Source organism: Callorhinchus milii, unplaced genomic scaffold (assembly GCF_018977255.1).
Source record: "Callorhinchus milii isolate IMCB2004 unplaced genomic scaffold, IMCB_Cmil_1.0 Scaffold1, whole genome shotgun sequence".
Taxonomy (NCBI): domain Eukaryota; kingdom Metazoa; phylum Chordata; class Chondrichthyes; order Chimaeriformes; family Callorhinchidae; genus Callorhinchus; species Callorhinchus milii.
The window spans coordinates 14,510,173-14,528,479 of NW_024704742.1; the positions used below are offsets into that span (position 1 = coordinate 14,510,173).

The window sequence follows — 18,307 nt, forward strand, 5'->3', positions numbered from 1 at the left end:
TAAGGATTATTATACTGTTATAAACACAATGAGACAAAGAAGAATGGAATGAATGACTAACCTTCATTTACACAGTTGCAGAATCCACACTGATATCTTCGTCCACCTTCAATAAACTGCATATATGGACAAACGTAAGCTTTACACCGGTTACATCGGAGAGGGCCAGTCTCCCCATGATTCACTATGTAGATTGGGGCCTGTTACCAATGAAAGAATTTTCATAAATTTGTAAGTTTCCATATCATAAAAAAGGTAGTTACATAAAAATAATCAAATCAGTAAAGGTAGATTATGAGTAGAACCTTACTTTGCAATATTTTATCACACATTTCTCATTGTCATATTACGAGCTAAAGGACAGAAACACCCCTTGTCTTAGCCTGTGAGACCATTTTGTCTTAAAATTCAAGATGGCTTCAGAATTATGGAAAATTCTTATTCAGGCTTAAGTTGGAAGCATTTTTTTCACAATTCTTAAAAAGTACCAATTAAGACTGAATTTTCCCAACTCTTTAAAACTCCAACCCAGAGTCTGTCCACCCTAAGACCCATTTTTTCAACCACGTTTTAGGCCACCTCTCCCTTCCTCTGAAAGTGAATCGTAATTCATTGTATTGATGGAAATTTCATAAGCGACACTGATGGTTAGTCTGCCCCTTTCATCTTCCCTCCTTTAAAGCAATCAAAGGATTAATTTTGCTTTTATCTTGAGGTAATGAATTAAAGTTCTTGACTGCTTTTTGTAGCATTGAGTTTAAGCTTCCTGTTTGTTTGAAAATGGGTCTTTTTAATGCAGCATCAAACAATACAGTAATAAGAGCATTTTCAAGAAAGATGTGAGTGTAACCTACCATAATAATGCACTCTCACCAGCTGAAGTAAAACAGGGATAAGGAGCATTCCTCAAATGAAGACACACTCACACAGAGGAACGCACACAGCTGCCCTCACTGTGCTCCAACTACCAACAAAACAGCTAATAGCCAGAACATACTGGTGGATTCTCAACTCTATTATATCAGTAAGTGAAAATAGGAGCTACACGTCTCAACTTTTATTTAAACATGAAGCTAAAATTTTAAAAGTCACTGTGACCAGATATTTACACCGAAGCCTGTGCTCAGCATTTGTGGTGAAAATAATGCAATTGGGGTGATAAGAACACTCCTCGGGTAAGATGCAATGTTGCTGACTCCACACCGCTGGAAAAAAAAGCCTTGTTACACAAACTCTTTTTTTATAGGGAATCCTCTGCGTGTCACATGGAATTGCAAGACCTCAGTTCAGACTTACAATGTTCTCAATCGATGTCTTGCGAGTCACCGTGATGTTTCCTGGAGGAAACAAAGGTTATGTCCAATAGCCCTTTTTTTGATACTGTTTACCTCAGGGGCTCTTTTTCAACTCCAATGTACAGCCCTCACTCCCAACAGCAAAATACCAATTTCTGGGGCAAACAAGTTTCAGCAAAAACACAAATGAAAAACGGAGCACAGAACTGTCAGCAACTCTGATGTCTCAGCAGGACTTCACTGCTTGCTCTGTTGGTGACTGAATGCCTGGAGTTATGGCCAGAAAAATCTTTCAAGGCCAAAATTAGTTCCTCAGTAATCTTTACAACGCATATTACAAAATTCCAAATTAACTAATAAGGCACAGATCCAGCGCAATGTATTACTAACTGATCAATGGTTGGGAACAGAAAGGTTACAATGAGTTCATCAAAACCCATGGATCATGTAATTAACTAATACACTTGGCACAAGGTCAAGGCAGGAGGCAATAATCTATATAGATAAATCTATACTTTGTGCATGGATACCCTGCCAAGGACATATACTGTAACTCTTTTCAGATGGTAACATTATAATGTACCCAAACCTGTCTGTCACTTAAGCTTTCCTGCTACTGTTTGTGAATAGGAACAGACTTTCTTTAAGTGGGGATGCTAAATGGGTAGCCAGCTTCTGCCAGAGCTCTATTTCCTTTGCTCAGCATGACAGGCCTGCTTCACATCCCCCTTCTGTGTTCGGGATTTCAGTTTATCTGCTCCCACACTCTGGAATTCCACCCCAGTGTCCTTCCAACTCCCTCCTCAACTTGTTCAAGGTCCATTTCAAGACCTACCTCTTTGACTGGAGCTTTTGGTCATCTTTCCCCTCCCCCCACCCCCTTTGCTGTCATCCAAAGCTTGGGTGTCAGGCCAGCACTGTTAAGTACCTTGAGATGTCCTCCCAATGTGAAAGGTGCTATATAAAAGCAAATTTGTATTGTATTTCAGATAGTTGGAAAAATTAGACAATGGCAACAGAATAAGTTATAGTTCAGACTAACCCATCGAAGGGAGCTATTGTCATTGTGTTGGCCCACAGACAAAAGATATAAAATAACCAAGATAATAATAATCTTTACATTTGATACTTCTCCAACATCAAATTGTATCAAAGGCAATTGCTGTGAAAATAGAGACTATGTATTGTAGGCAACCACATTGGTCAGGACATCAGGATAAAACTGTATTTTTGTTTTAAACAATGTGATTAGATATTTAACGTCCACCTGAATGAACAGATGGAATCTTAGTCTAACATTTCATCTGCAGGACAATGACAATGCAATGTTTCCCAATACAGTGTGAACTGTGAGCTCAAAGCCCTGATGTCTTCCGATTGATGCTACCAACTGTAACCTTGCATACAGCTTTGGGTTGGTATTCAATGTAACTACTTGAAATAGCATTAAAGGCATACATCACTGAAAAAGATAACTGAGAAACTGTTAAATCAATAGCTTTGATCCCATCACCAGAACCACCTTTACACTGTGGGTCTTGCAGCGATTTAATTCCTGCTTTCGGGGGCTGACTATAATGAAACAAAGTACCTATCTAACTTGAGCCACCTACCAATTGTTTCTCCCTCCTCCCCCAGTTGTTGCTGTTGTTTTCGGTGACTGAACACTCAACAGGGTCGACTGTCCGGTCTGAACATGTGTATGATCCTTTTGAGTTGATTTTCCCCAATAGTTTTTATCTAACAGTAGTGAAACTGGGAATAAAGCTCGGCAGCAAATCACTCGAGGACTGCTATCCAGTAATTCTTAGGTGCATTGACTTTGATATTGTACAATTAAATGGAGAAATCACATTAGAGGTTGGCATTGGCAAGCTCCCAGCCTCCACTATCATTACTCAGGTAATAATGCTCAAAATAAAGTTTCCCTCATGTAAGAAATAGAAAACCTTGACATTTTAAATGTAAAAGCTGCGGCTACAGCTTGAGCAACACTCAAACGTCAGCGTTGCCAAACTTGAGCTGCTCATAGTATGACCGGCCAACAGATATCAAAGCAGCAGAAATGTTCTTTGGTTTTGGAATGTCAAAGCCTCCATGTTTACATCTGAGCTTCTCTAGAATGAGGGACTTAACTCAGCGCCACAGCCCGATGATCCCTGCACTCTGGAATTCTTTGAAGAGTAATGAAGAGCACTGATTAGATAACAGCTGCAACGCCAATGTTTGGGGACAGCAGTTAGAAGATATTTATAGTACTTGCTCGGAAAGTAAAGGAAACCTCTTGTTAATGTAACTGTTTATTGGACTGACAATAAATCCAAATGTCAGAAGGAAAACTAGCTTCTTACAGACTGAAATCTTATTTCAGAAAAAATTTCCTAAAGTTATTCAACTGTTTTGACCCTCACTTTTAGATGTGATCTGCCAAAACCTGTCTTCATTTGGCAATCACATACTGCAGGGCTTGCTACCACTGGATGCACCTTTTATTGCAGGTCTGTGCCGCTGGCTGTTTACATTTATGCTATTTAACTGAAATTGTTTAACATTACCAATGATTCCCTTTAAAACTGAAATGCAATCCTGCAGCTTTATTGTAGTTCAGTCTCCTGTGGAGTGCGATGTGATTTGGGTCGGTGATTATGATTCCAATTTTTTTTCTTGCCATGAGAGGAGAAAAGTTATTTAGGTGACTTATGTTTCAATTTATTTCCAAAATTACCAGATGTGGCAATGCTATCTTCAGCTCCAGTAACAAAAAGCCACAGTTAGTTCTAATGTTACCATATGTGCTTTATTAGGTGGCCACTGATATTGTCACATCAGGGCACCACCAGACACTGTTCGGCCATATTGCTGTAATCGGTTCAGCACTCGAGCATGATCAAAATTAAGTCAGACCAGCGTGTGGCTTACTCAGCAAAACATTTATATAGCACAATGAAAGCACTGTGGTTACAATGCACACATTCTATATGTATTGAATAAACATAGTCTTTTAGGGATACCCATTTTTAAACTAAATCTAAATGACTGCCATTACCAAAATATATGGTATGTTAAAAATGCAACCTAGCTGAGTTATGCAGTAGCCCTATAGAGCTCTAAATTGACTTAATGTGATCTCCCAGGGTTTACACTTACTGTTAGTTAGCTTCTGTACATTAACGGCTGAGTTTAGACTACTGAATTGACATAATATCAGTCTAAACAGTAAGATGAATGCTATCATATCCTTATTAGGACTCAAACCATAGTCTAAGTTGACACTTCAGTGAGGTGTTGAAGGAGCACTGCACTGCTGGAGATGCTGTCCTAAAGGTAAGACATTAAAGTGAGGTTTAAGACATTAAACTGCCTGTTCAGGTGAAAGCTACAGATCTCATCACACTATTCAAAAAGAGAAGGGAGATTCTGCTGTTTTTCTGGCTATCAATCTCTCAGATACATTGGTCAACTTGTGTCTGTTTGTTGGACATTGCTGTGCACAACGTTGGCTGTTGTATATGTCTACAAATACAGTCACTACACTTTAGTGACTCTGTATTTGCTTTGAGATTTATTTCAACAAATACTGCTGAAATTCTTTGAGATGTTTCATGTTTTAGGTGCTACATGAAATATAAGGATTATTATAATAATACCATTCTGACACGTATCTTTCTCTCTTTGCAACCAAGGTCAATCAAATGTTAACAGCTCTGGGACAGAAACTACTATACTGGTTATACTTAACCATTTAGTCTTAATCAACTGCAACGTTGCTGTACTTCCCTCATCACAACATCCAGCAATGATTTAAACTGACATGTGAGATGAAAAATAGTCCAAAACAAAATTAAGAACATTAATTTTTTAAACAGCTGTAACGGAGAGTGATGATCTGGAATTCTATTAAAAAGTAGATTGAGACCAGTTAAAAATAACTTTATCATCAAAAATTTAGAGGAAGTGAGTGGAAGGTGCCTCAAATAATGACACTGCTCACTCGCTGTTGGGAGGTTGTGTGCTTAGAAGCACTTCGGGAAACTACCCAGTGCTATATATATGCAAGTTGTTGTTGTTGATCACATTTTCAACCAATATCCATTGCAACAGCGACTCCTGACCTCAGAAAGGGGGGGGACGGGGGGTGGGGGGGGGGGGGGACTAAAAAAAATCCTCTCTAATGACCTGCATGTTTTCATGCCCCACAAAAGAGGTTGGTTTTCCCACATAATAGCAAACAGTATGAAACAAACGGATTCTGTTTCTATTAGAGGAAACAGAAGAATCTTGACCTCTATAAAGGCTGGCTTCCACTGCTGTCTTTGTCACTCTGAGTCTCTAACATTCTCTTTCTTTTTCTCTGTAACTTTCTCTATCTATATTTCTATTCTCTCTTTCACTGAGTAACTCTATACTGCAATATATATATATATATATATATAAGAAAAAGAATAACATTTAACTGGCAAAAAAATATGTGCATGTGCTAAGTTATGCATATGTATGAGGTTACCTGGGGCGCGATTTGCTCGCAATTGCACATGAAGTAGCAATGGTTATTCACCCCCTAGCGAGGTCTGATCACTGTTTTCACTTGCATCACATGGTAAAAATGCCTTATAAGAACCAACAGGTCATATGTGATGAAGCCCAGACCATGAAAAGAAGGAGGCTCTAATTCTCTAGTCTGTATGTGCGTGCACGTGGCTAGTTTGTTTTAGCTAACAAAAATAATACGTGCTTTTATCTTTTCTATTTTGCTTGGTGTCCTCTACTGTTCTGAATTCAAGAATATATAATGCTCCATTGATGTCTCTATTAATGATTGCCCTCAGTGTCATTCTGTGTCCATCCAGCTAGGGTTCAAACCCACGCTTGTCAGACATTGAACGACCAACTAGTGACTATCCTTCTGGATAAGCAGGGTCTCAGCATGATTTGCAATCACTGAACCCCAGGTTGCAATACAACAATAGCATCCAGTGTCAGATATTTAGAGAGTAAACAAGAACACAACAATAACAAGTTGGATTTATATAGCGCCTCTCACTCAAGGTAGTGTCCGAGAGCGCTTCAATGCTTTCAAAAATACTTGCAGAAATAGTTTTCAGGTATGGCGATGTCCTTTCAAGTCAACTGATTCTGTCATTCAATGGGATTAACATTAAAAACATGAACGTTTTAGAATCAGGAGCTGTCAAGAAGAGTGGCGGGGGTTGTGAATCAATAGTTTCTGACCTGTCTTTTTTAATTGTCTCAATTTTTAATTCAGCAAACCTTGGGTGGTTTACACTAAGCTAAAATGAGGCACTGTAAAGACTGAAAGGGCTGTCAAATTCTTTCATCACCCTGACAGTCTATCTTTTCTGAATTATAATTCTTCACATTCTTTGTCAGACCATTTTATCCCCCTTTTTTTGCTCCTGTTCAGCCTTTGAAAGTCCGTTTTGGACCATCTGCTAAATTTCTAATATTAACTAAACAGCTTCTTAAATTATGGCTGAACCTCATTCATTAAGTTAGGCTGCTCTTGGATTTCTTCAGTGAATGATTTCTTCACAGTATCTGAAAGCAACACCATAACTTTCGACGTTGTTAATATTTTTGTCCTGTTCAAGTGAATGACCGTCACCTTTTGTTCTTTCCCCTCGATTCAGAAACTAATTATGAGAACTGGAATTTGAAAAAGTTTTTTCTAGTTATATCCAATATAATTTACATTTAAATAGCACCTTTACCATTGGGAGGATGGTAAAGCACTTCACACAGCTGGAAACCCGAGCTGGGGTGAAGGGGTGAGGAGGGGAAGGCGGCCAGCACGTTTCCAGCTAGCATAAGTCGACTGTAGATGAATGCTGTAAACTAATCCACTCAAATGGAGAAGAAGTGTTCCAATTTAATTGCCCTGCATTTTATTCTCAAACATTATTTTCCATTTCGCATTCACGTTCATCGAGTAATTATAAAAAACAAAGACGTTATTTCAATTATTGATTATAATTTGCATGAAGCTAACTGGGGAATTGGGGAAAAATTATTTATCAATGATAACAGCACACACACACACAGAACACATCATCCACACAAACACACCACATAGATACAAACATATCCTACGTACAAATATGCCACACATACAAACACACCGCTACACACACATACATATAAATAAGCATAAACAGACTCACACACAAATATAAATAAGCATAAACAGACTCACACACAAATATAAATAAGCATAAACAGACTCACACATGCACAAACAGATCCTTACTATCAAAATGGTTGTGATGGAGAAAACATTATTACGACTGACAATGTGTGTGGAGATGGACCATATCAAGATATCCTTGGACCAAAAGCACTTGGGGCTAAAATGGCAAACATTTTATAAACCAAGCTTACAAAATAGTGTGCAGAGATCTGAAGGCCCTTACAGGGTGCTCTAGCACCACCAGATCATAGCTAAGTCTGTGCAAGAAACATGTCCTCGAGAATCATAGCATGGTGAGTCCTTTCGAAGTGTACTTTGATGCTCTGTAGACAACTGAATCCTTTTATTGCAAGCCCTTAGATACCATTATTGTATTTTATTTGTTCACCTTCTGCCTGATACTTGAGTCACGTTTCTTTTAAGTCATAGATATAAACAAATATAAAAATTGTAATAGTGATTGCTTAAATGATACTATTTATCCGTGTATTTTTCAACAGAGTTTAAAAACAAATGGGAAATGGGTTAGCAACCACAAATTGTAACATTTTAGGTCTATTCTCGTTATGCCAAAGAGTAAAACTACCAAAAATTTATATGAAAACAAGATCTATATTTTATATTTCATAAAACCCTAGAGATTCATAAAACCCTTGCTCACATTATTGTCGCACAAACAGCCAAGAAGTGTATGAGCAATTATTTTTCTACAGGATTTTTGGACAGGAAACCAGAAGAAACTCTTTTATCTTTGAAGAACGTCATGGTATCCTTAACATTCACCCAGTGGCAGGCTGGCTTCCCACAGGGCTCGGGATTCTCATGGAAAAAGGGGGACATTGATTCATGGGGGGAGTTGCAGCAGCAAAAAGTGTAAGACAATGCACAAAGGCACAGCCCCGCCTATCGTATTGATATCACCTGAACCCTGGCACTGTTACAGCAACCTCCAGCCCCTAGATATGAGGACAGCTGGGATGACGGTGGCTGGGATGAGGGTAGCTGGCCAGTTAGATGCTGGTAGATTGCTAACGCACTCATTGTTATCTTGGCGGCAGTGGTTTTCCTCTCCTCCAGGCTCACCGACTATCCCACCATACACCAGTCAAGGTGCCAAGTGCATCCATGCAAAGTAGCAGCAACTGAGCCAATCGGAAGAGCCTTGTTTGCAAGTGTGTGTAAGTGCCTATACGACCAACATATTGCTGCGCAAAGGATAGGTTGATCAATTCCTGGGGACTTGGTAATTGCATGGCTGTTTTCACGAGGGCATTCAGGCACTTGGAAATTTTCCTGATTTCCTGAATAGCCAGTCCGCCCCTTTGACCACCTGAACAGACTAAACAGAAAATTAGTTTAATGTCTCATCTGAAGAACAGCACCTCCAACAAAGCAGTGTTGCTCCAACACTTCATTGGTGTGTCAGACTAGACTGTGAACAACAACAATAATAACCTTATATCTGTATAGTGCCTTTCACATTGGGAGGATGTCCTAGGCACTGGACAGTCAGTGTTTCAGACGCGAGCTGGGGATTGGGGAGGGTGGAGGGCAAGGGGGTAAGGAGGGTGATCGAAGGCACGGTCGAAGAGGAGGGTCTTGAGATGGATCTTGAAGGAGGCAAGGGAGGGGGCGAATGAACTCAAAAGTTCTGATGTGAGGCTTGAACTCATAACCTTCTGACACAGAGTCAAGGGTTCTGCCAACTGATACTTCATCGAACACTCAGCATGTTCATGCTAAGTTAATGATACCCTTCCTCTCGGATCTTTTGACATCTGCAGCAACAGGCAATCTAACACAAGGATAACTTTTGAAGTTTTGCTACCAGTTCTATCATATTTCTGGAACTAAGTCAGCATTTCACTCAATCAACCCGTATTCTGCTCTTGTCAAATGTCAGGTAGCCCTTCGGGGTTGACTCTGACCTTTCTGAGGAGGTCAGTCTTTTTTCTCGATGTACTCAAAATGTGGAATGTTAATGATTCCTTGCACCAAAGAAACAAGTCAGACCTTACTTTTTTAAAAAGTAAAGCAAAATATAAAGGTCTCAAGCACTCAAAACACATTCTTGAAAATCTCTAAATTCTAGTTAAATAAAACTTGCATTTTTATAGTGCTGTCACATCAAAATTTGCTGTGAAAAAGAACAACTGTGAATGGTTTAGTGACTTGTAATGTAGGTAAATACAACAATCATTTGTCTATGCTTTTTACTTTTTCTTTTGTACCATTTTGGCATATTCTGTAAGCAATTGGAGAAAATAATTGCAGCAAAGACTTGATGAAAGAAAGTACAGAAACCCTCAAACTATAAATGTACCTTATTATCCAAAATAAAGTAGCAATAAATGCTAGAGGTTCCATGAACCAAGTATCCTGGGCACACAATGTTCCAATCTCCAGTCACCGACCTTTCAAATTCAATGTGGGAAAATCCATAAACATACATTTCCTCACATTACTGCCAAAGAAGTGCAAGGATTTAACAATGTATACCTTTATAGTAAAGCTACAAAATACATTCCCAGCAGACAATGCAAGTCAGAAGACTACCTATAAATATGCCAACTCCAAAATTGCACTGCACGTTTTATGTCCCAGTAACTGCTGTAATACCCAATTACTAAGGTACTAATATTTATGTGAAAAGCTGTTAAAGCCTCTCATTAGGCCTTTTTACAAAAAACAGCAATTGTAATATTTATTATGAATAATCGGATAGATTGTTTATCCAGCAATACATAGGAGCAAGATGACTTTCAAATGCAACTGCTGTAACTTGTTTCTTTAGCAAGCTAATAAACAGGGGAGATTTCGATCACTTAATTAAAAGTACAGACTGAATGAATTATTACTCAGCTGAATAATTACAATAATAATCCTTGGATTTGATATAGCACCTTTTACGTTGTGAGGACGTCTCACAGCACTTCACACGAGTTACTATAAAGTGTAGTGACTGTGTATCTGTAAGCAAACGCAGTAGCTCATTTGCCCCAGCAGTGTCCCACACACAGACATTAAATAAATGATCAATTTTATCTCAGGAAATTATCTAGCTAAGATATTGGGAGAAACTCCCTCTTTTTGAATTGTGTCAAGGGTTCTTTAACATTCACGTCAACAGGCAGATAGAACCCTGGTTTAACACCTCACCCAAAGGTCATCATCTGCGATAATACAATGGCCCTCACCACTGCATTGGAGTGTCAGCCTAGACTTAGTGAGTTCAAAGTCCCAACCCACACAACCTTCTGATTGAGAGGCGTGAATACCACCAACTGAGCCAGGATGATGCATGTATTTTGGTGACTGAGAAATGGAAGTAAATTCAATATGTCTACAAATATGTTTGCCCACAAATACACAGTCACTACACTTGACAGCAAATCTCTGTGAAGCACTTTGATTAAATACTCAACTTACCCAGTCTTCACTGAACCNTTTTTGGTTGCAAATGTTAAGTGTAGCTACAGGACTGTGTTATAAATCATCAATCCCAAAGATACACATGGAAAATGAAACCTCAACATCATTAATAGGAATCCACATGAGTTCCTCCCTTTACAATACTTTTTTTTCTTCAGTTGTCTGCATATGTCTGTATCTGCCTTTGTCAAGTCGTGGAATCATTCAGCAGGCTCACTGTCAGGCATCATCAATGGGTTTGTCCTTGTCCCCACCTCCAGTCAATGCATCTGCTGCACAGACTAAAGGTCTCCCAGTTTCAGGACTGTAAGGACCAGTCACAGCAGAGTTTGGAACTTTTTCCAAGTCTCCGATGAGGCAAAAAGAAATAGCCTTGCAAACAAAAATAACTTTAAATAACTCAAAACAAATTACTGCTAGCCAGGAAGGTGCTTAGAATTAAGTAAATTTTAGAGATAGATTGTATCCAAACGGTTACCAGTCTTTCACTACAAATCTCAATTAGTGCAAACCTATTACAATGGAGTACTGTATAAAGGATGAAAATACCATAGCTTAGGAAACACAAGGACCCCAAATCGCCATGTTCTTAGGCTTAAGACTATTGTCTTAAAACTTAGAATCATGCAGAATATTGGAAAAGAGTCTTATTCTAGCATCTGATCTTCCACTCTTCTTCTCTGACCTCACATTAAGAAATAATTTCACAAGCCATTCTATTTGCATACATTTATTAATTTAGGTTTCTTTCACTGAGAATAGAGGTGAAGGGCCATGGAGACCATTATGATATCGTAGTTAGGGGATGCATAAGATCCCAGTTAGTTAAAATGGGATGAGATGACTATTTACAATCAGATAGAATGAGGTGAGATCCATTTTCAGAACTTTTGCAGAAAGCTGCTTCTGTACAGTAAAAAAAATTGCGGACCACGCTCATCAGCAATAATGCAATTTAGGGATTTATCTATATAGTTATGATGAACAGGATAGGAGATTTTTTCAAAACCATAAATGGCTTTTGAAGCTTAATCCATAACAGCGTTTAAAAAGGATATTTAAGGTAAAGTAATTTTAAAAGTTATAGGGGAAAAAAAAGATGAATGCAATAGTTGCTACAGAGAGAGCGAGATCTGGTATTGTGTGCTGTAAACAATTATGGTCTCTAGATTCTGAGAAAGAATGATTTAGTGTAGGAGACAGTGGGCTGATATTTTATTGCAACAGAGCCAAGATACAAGCAAAGGTGTTTGAGAATCTTCCCAGATACAAGAATACTATTCAAATTCTGGAAGAACTTGGGCTTTAAAGACACTTTTGGGTTGTTGAGGGGGAAATCCATAAATATTTAGAGTATCGAGCTTCTTGGAACTGCTTTAGCAAAGGGAGAGGTACAAGAATTACAGTTATTTTTCAGAGTGCAGTGTGGCCAAGAATGTTGATGAATGAAGAAGGATTAAGAGTAGAGCCATTAAAGGGTAGGAATTGTTGTTTAGACTTGTGAAAAACATGAAAGAAACTAAATGCATGGCATGAAGGAGATCAAGGCCCAATGATTCAACCAATGCCTTGAGAGACACGTCATATGCAGCAGTTAGAATACTTGAGTACAAGTATATTACTCGTTGGATGTTTTAAATCAGACTTTTTCATGTCCCATTTCATAGGTTTAATATTGCGACAATCAAACTCAGAACTGCATCATACAATTTTTATACAGTGTGGGCATCTTCTAGACTGACAGTAATCAGTTTGACCATGGCAGCATGTTATGTTAAACTGAGGTCCCATCTGCCTCCTTGGGTGGACGTTAAAAATTCCATGGCACAATTTGAAAATAGAAGAAAGTTTCTCTCGTTGTTCTGGCCAACAATCCCCCATGTAAAATTCGTCATTCGTTTTAATAATAATAATCCTTGCATTTTGATATAGCATCTTTCACGTCTTCTCGACATCTCAAAGCGCTTCACAAAATAGACTGTAAAGTGAATTGACCGTATATTTGTGGGCGAACTTTATAGCTATTTGTGAGAGATTGCTGTATTCACTTCAGCTGTTGAGTTTGCCTACAAAAACCAAATCGCTACACTTCACAGTGAATCCTGTAAAGCGCTTTGATGTGAAAGGTACAATATAAAATACAAAGATTATTATCATGAATGTTGAAGGCCTCTATTAGATCAAATCAAATTTGATAGATTATCCTTATTGTGTAAATCATAAACCTTAAGCTTTAATTTTTTTTAAGGAAGAACAAGCAAAGTTGAAGTATTTCAAGGAATTCCACAGAAATTGTTTCCACTTGAATTTACTCTGACCTCAATTATTCAGTCTATTGTCACTGGTTTAAACGAGTAAACTTTTGGCCTCCAGTGACTTATTCCCAATACTTATGTAAAGCTCTGATGGTTCCCCAATATTTTTGCCTGTTTGCCAAGATTGGGAATTTATAGATAGTAGGAGTATTATCTCTCGGTCTTCAGGAAATCAGATATCTACGCCATCTGTTGCTAACAATTGACAGAACACAAAGATATGCCTTTTTCACATTAGAAAGTTGTGTCAAAAAGTTTTGTTCATCTCGGATTATTTCCAGTCATAGAAATCATGCCTTTTTAAAAAATGGCCCATATTACTGATTTTCGTATTTAAATAACCATTTTTAAAAATCACATCTAAAAGCCATAATCGTTAAAAAGGCAGAACAAGACAAATACTTATATATCCAGATTAACTTGCGGTTTTCTGAAGAAAATGCAAAGGTCAAAATAGCCATCCTGCTTCATGTAGTAAGGACAGGATGTTATTTTGCTGCCAGTTTTCCATGAGAAATTGGCTGCCCCACAGAGAACATGTAATACCAATGATAATGAAGAGAAAGATGACTTTTGTGTGTTTTCCAGAGACAAAGAAATCTCTTCATTCTGATAATTAAATCTGTAGGATGGAAGAAAATGAAAAACATATTATGTGAAATTAAAATTCCTTATTTACTCTCCTGGTGAGTTAAGATTCTTTAGTCAATTCTTATTAAAAGTTATCCACACTGATAACCACATATTTAACAAAGAAGTCCTGGAAACATATGGACAACAACAACAACTTGGATTTATATAGCGCCATCCACGCCGGACGGCGTCTCAGAGCGCTTTACAGTTTAGGGCCACGGGACCGAGCCAGGGGGAGGGGTAGGAAGGTGACCAAAGGCGCGGTCGAAAAAAAAGGTCTTCAGCAGAGCGTATAAAACATTTGCCATCCAAGTTTGTTTCACAGAACAAAATGAAATACATCAATGTTTGCCTCACTCCCTAAAACTCTTAAGCATCAACACAATGAACTGGACAGGAACCAAGGTCAATATATGTGGGTGGACAAGAGAGGGTTTGCTGTAATAAGCTATGATTAGAAACACAGCCTGGGAGGGAGGCTGTTTCAGTCTCTTTATTATTTTCCATGAATATTTCACAAGATTCAGATCCTTTGTTGAGTGTTATTTCCAAGTCAGACAATTTCTATAAAACCTATTGTTTATATGGTTATTTAAACCTAGTTGGATTTTTATAATAATCTTTGCATTTGCCAAGATGTCTTAAAGCACTTCACAGGATTTTACTGTATTAAAATATATTTTATTATTGTGTGTGTATTTATAATAATCCTTGCATTTGATCCTGGCCTTATCACATCTTCAAGACGTCTCAAAGCATTTCACAGAATATACTGTAAAGTGAATTGACTGTATATTTTGTGGGCGAAACGCGGCAGCCAATTGCGCACAACCATGTCCCATAAACAGTCATGGATTGAGTGACCAATTTTTTTTTGAGGAAATTATTACCCCCAGAAAAGTGATCCACCAATCGACTAACAACTGGGCTCCTAATTACTGCTAGGTAAACAGATGCATGTGGAGTAAGGAAGCTTTCCCAACGTTTCGTCCTGCCTGGAAATGAATCCAGCCTCTCACTTGTGAGGCGAGTGCTCTAACCACTGAGCTACAGGACTCCACAGGCAAACAAGGCTCATAAAGAGCCATGAAGTGAGCGACCAATTTTCCTATTTGGGCTCTGAAGCTTTAAAGGGAAAACTTTTGAAGCTTTAATTGGTAGAAGATCTTGTGTTCCTGAACATTAAATTAACTGTTCAACCTTGATTACATATTATTTTCCAAGTGGAACCTACATTACTGAATTATTCTGAAAGTGATACCCTACATTCCGAAAAATATTGTAGGGACAGGCTCTTAAACCTTTACCAATGTTTTTTCAATTCTGCATAAACGAGAAAGAAGGAAAAAGAGGAGAGTAGCTAAAGAATAGGATGGGTGGAGACTCATCTGCAGTATAAACACTAGTATTGACTAGTTGGGCAAAATGGCATGTTTCTGTATAGATTGTATGTCATTCTATATTTAAGAAAAGATTTCTGTGATATTCAGAGAATATCTGAAGAGAAAAGATTGATATTCTAAAATAAAAGTACATGTATTTAAATTAAAATTTTGATTTCTTAAACCTTTCACGTCTGTTTGTGCAATGTGCTGTAATATCTCATCCTTTCCTGTGCAATTCTCTGCTCACATCATCAAACACAGTGTTTGTGATGTTGAGCTCAAGCTGTATGGTATGAAAAAACTGGATTCAGAAGCAATGAAGATTCTTGGGAAAGACTTCCATCTATAAAGTGAAATTATAATCGTCACTATTACAGATTTCAGGAGCAAAATCTTATCATATGCAAGGATTACGTCACAACCTGGGCAAGAGAAGTATGACTGGGATAGTTCTCAAATGTTATTCTTTCATCAAAGATTACAGAAATATATTGACTCCTACTCTCTCCTCCTCCCCCATTCTTTGATGGGTTTAAATATGCTGGAATCTGATCTGATGGTATCAAACTTCCTGTGAACGTCAAAAAGCATATAATTTTGGAAGCAAGTGAAAATACTCATCTGTTACAAATTGGTGTTTGTTGTCAATAATGCTTCATTTCTAAGAAAACTTTGATTTCATGGCCTGTTGCGGGACAGTGTTATGTCCAAATTAACTGCCACAGAGAACAGGGTGGTCCAACCTTTTGGTTGCCGCAGGCCGGATTACCTGTTTGAGAAAGGTCTGCAGACCACATAAGCAATAATTTGTTTTTTCCTTCCAGGAACATAACTTTTAATTACACAACACCTTTTTCATGTTGGAAGGACTTCTCAAATCGCTCAACACTGTCGGCTGGGCACCTGAGCCAAGAGAGGTGGGCTGAGGAAAGAGAGGAGGGATGGAGTGAGTTGGAGGGACTTCAGGAATTGAACCAGAGAGCTTGGATAAAAGGGAATGGTGGGGTAGATGGGGTGGGGGGCATGAAGCAAGCTGGTGTTTGCTGAGCAAAGGGAACAGCCGGGTCGGGAGGTCGCAGAGGTGTGGGGGGGAGGGGGGGGAAGGGGTGGGGGGAGAGGGACAAAGGACATTGAGTGGTTTTGCATAGGGGAAAGGGAACTTTCTGTGAGGAAACTGCACGGCACATGAATCACTCTCTCCCCCTCCCTCAATCATTTTCTCCCCTTTCTTACACAGCCACCCTCTCTCTTGCTCTCTCTTCTCTCTCTCTCTCTCTCTCTCTCTCAATCACCCTTTCTCCCACCTCCTTGAATCCCAAAATTGCTAAAATCACTGGCCGTGCTGGATGCAGACCACGCTGGCCTAGAAAATACAATTATTATTATTATTATTGTAAATGAAATATACATCTCAACTAAAGCTGCAATGTCGACCACAGAAAGCATTTATAGAAACAGGAGACTTGACAGTGGTACCAGAGGAGAATTATACACAATTGTACAGATACCCACTTTCCAGCAATGATCATTGTGTAGCAGTCTGAGTTAATAACTGAGCCTGTTATTGCTAGAATATGGCATGTCTGTAATGTTCTCTAATTTTCTAATTCGAGACATTATAAACTTAAAACTAGAATATACAGCGTCACAAGACAGTGCGAGTTCACAGTGTTCTCAGAGAACAATTATTTTGGTGTCAAAATAATCCTACAATCCACAAAGGGTCAACATGCCCTCTGCCAAATAAACAGTCTCCAGTCACCACAGCAAATGCAGCACCTTCTGCTTCACTAAATTACAAGCAGGTGGATATAGCTGTTTTTAGCTGCAAGGCATTGAGTAATCTGGCACAGAACTGCATGGACCTATTGAGGCACATTCCCTTAGCTGATAATGATCTCTTCTTTCAAATTGTAAGTTTGGAAGTGGTAAATTATCCCCAGTTTTTGTCATGACGTCAGTGACTTTAATACATTAATATATCTTGTTTCTCTCTTCAAATATTAGATCAAATTCCTCATGTAGCCTCAGGCACATGTCTGGAAGCATTATTGCCACATCTTCTAGCCACATCTTTTATACCATGAAGGTTGACACATTTTTCATGGTATAAAAAATAAATTTTTGACCTCCCCCAATGGATCAGCTGCTAAAGCCACTGCTTAGAGTGCAAAGGAGCAATACAGATGAAGAAGACCTCAGATTTTGAAGAGCTCAGCTATCCTGTCTGGGATGGGTTAGTTAATATCAGTAATGAAGGCAGTAATGTCCACAACAATTGGCCTCAGCACTCTGGGATAGATAAGGAGGAAAGAAAGTCCGATTGCTCTGCAATGAACACTGCTGGAACACGGGTACCTATATTTGATGGGTGATGGTCATGTATTTATGTATGCAGCTCCCAATCCAATTCTATCTGCTCTTACATCGGATTCCAGACTGACAGAACACCTTTCTTGATTGTTTAATTTCTGATTCGCTGCAAAACTGGCTTGTCAGACTGTTTTACAGCAAGTGTAAATGAATTCCAAAATAAAGTTGCTTGATCGGGGAGCTGAAGAAAGAAGAGGATTTAAAGTGTGGAATCTAGTTAGAAGAACCGTACACAAATGAAAGTGGCCAGACAGATTATAATATTCTTTTCTGTACTTCCAATATTGCTATAACCAAGAATCTTTGTGTTTTGCTCAATTGGCAACCAAAACCAGGCTAAAACATTCATCTATTTACTCATACGATGGCTGCCTGTGACAGACCACTGCAACATTGAAGATTAGAAGCCATTCTTTTCACCTTCAGGATGTTGGCTATAAATTCTATTGCAAAGGGACATGGAAGAAATTCCTCATGCAGCACAGCTATCTGTAGCGACAGTGATGACGTGCCAACACAGGCTGAATGCCATTATTGATACATATCATCAATATTGGTAAACATAGGAGTATGAAGGATTGCTTTCTATAGTTACATGAGGGGTTACAAATATTTCAGGAATTTTACTGGTTCCATCAGTTGCAATGCATATGGTTACACATCCACCCC

General features: G+C 38.6%; 1 protein-coding gene across 1 annotated transcript in view; it reads right to left on the reverse strand.

Annotated features, from left to right (window-relative positions):
• The window catches only part of sec24d (SEC24 homolog D, COPII coat complex component), a 113,587-nt gene that overhangs the window by 53,949 nt on the left and 41,331 nt on the right, over positions 1–18,307 (reverse strand). The window contains exon 10 of the mRNA XM_042337359.1: positions 62–200. Within this exon, the coding sequence (XP_042193293.1) occupies positions 62–200 (139 nt within the window). The remainder of the gene's footprint in view (positions 1–61; positions 201–18,307) is intronic.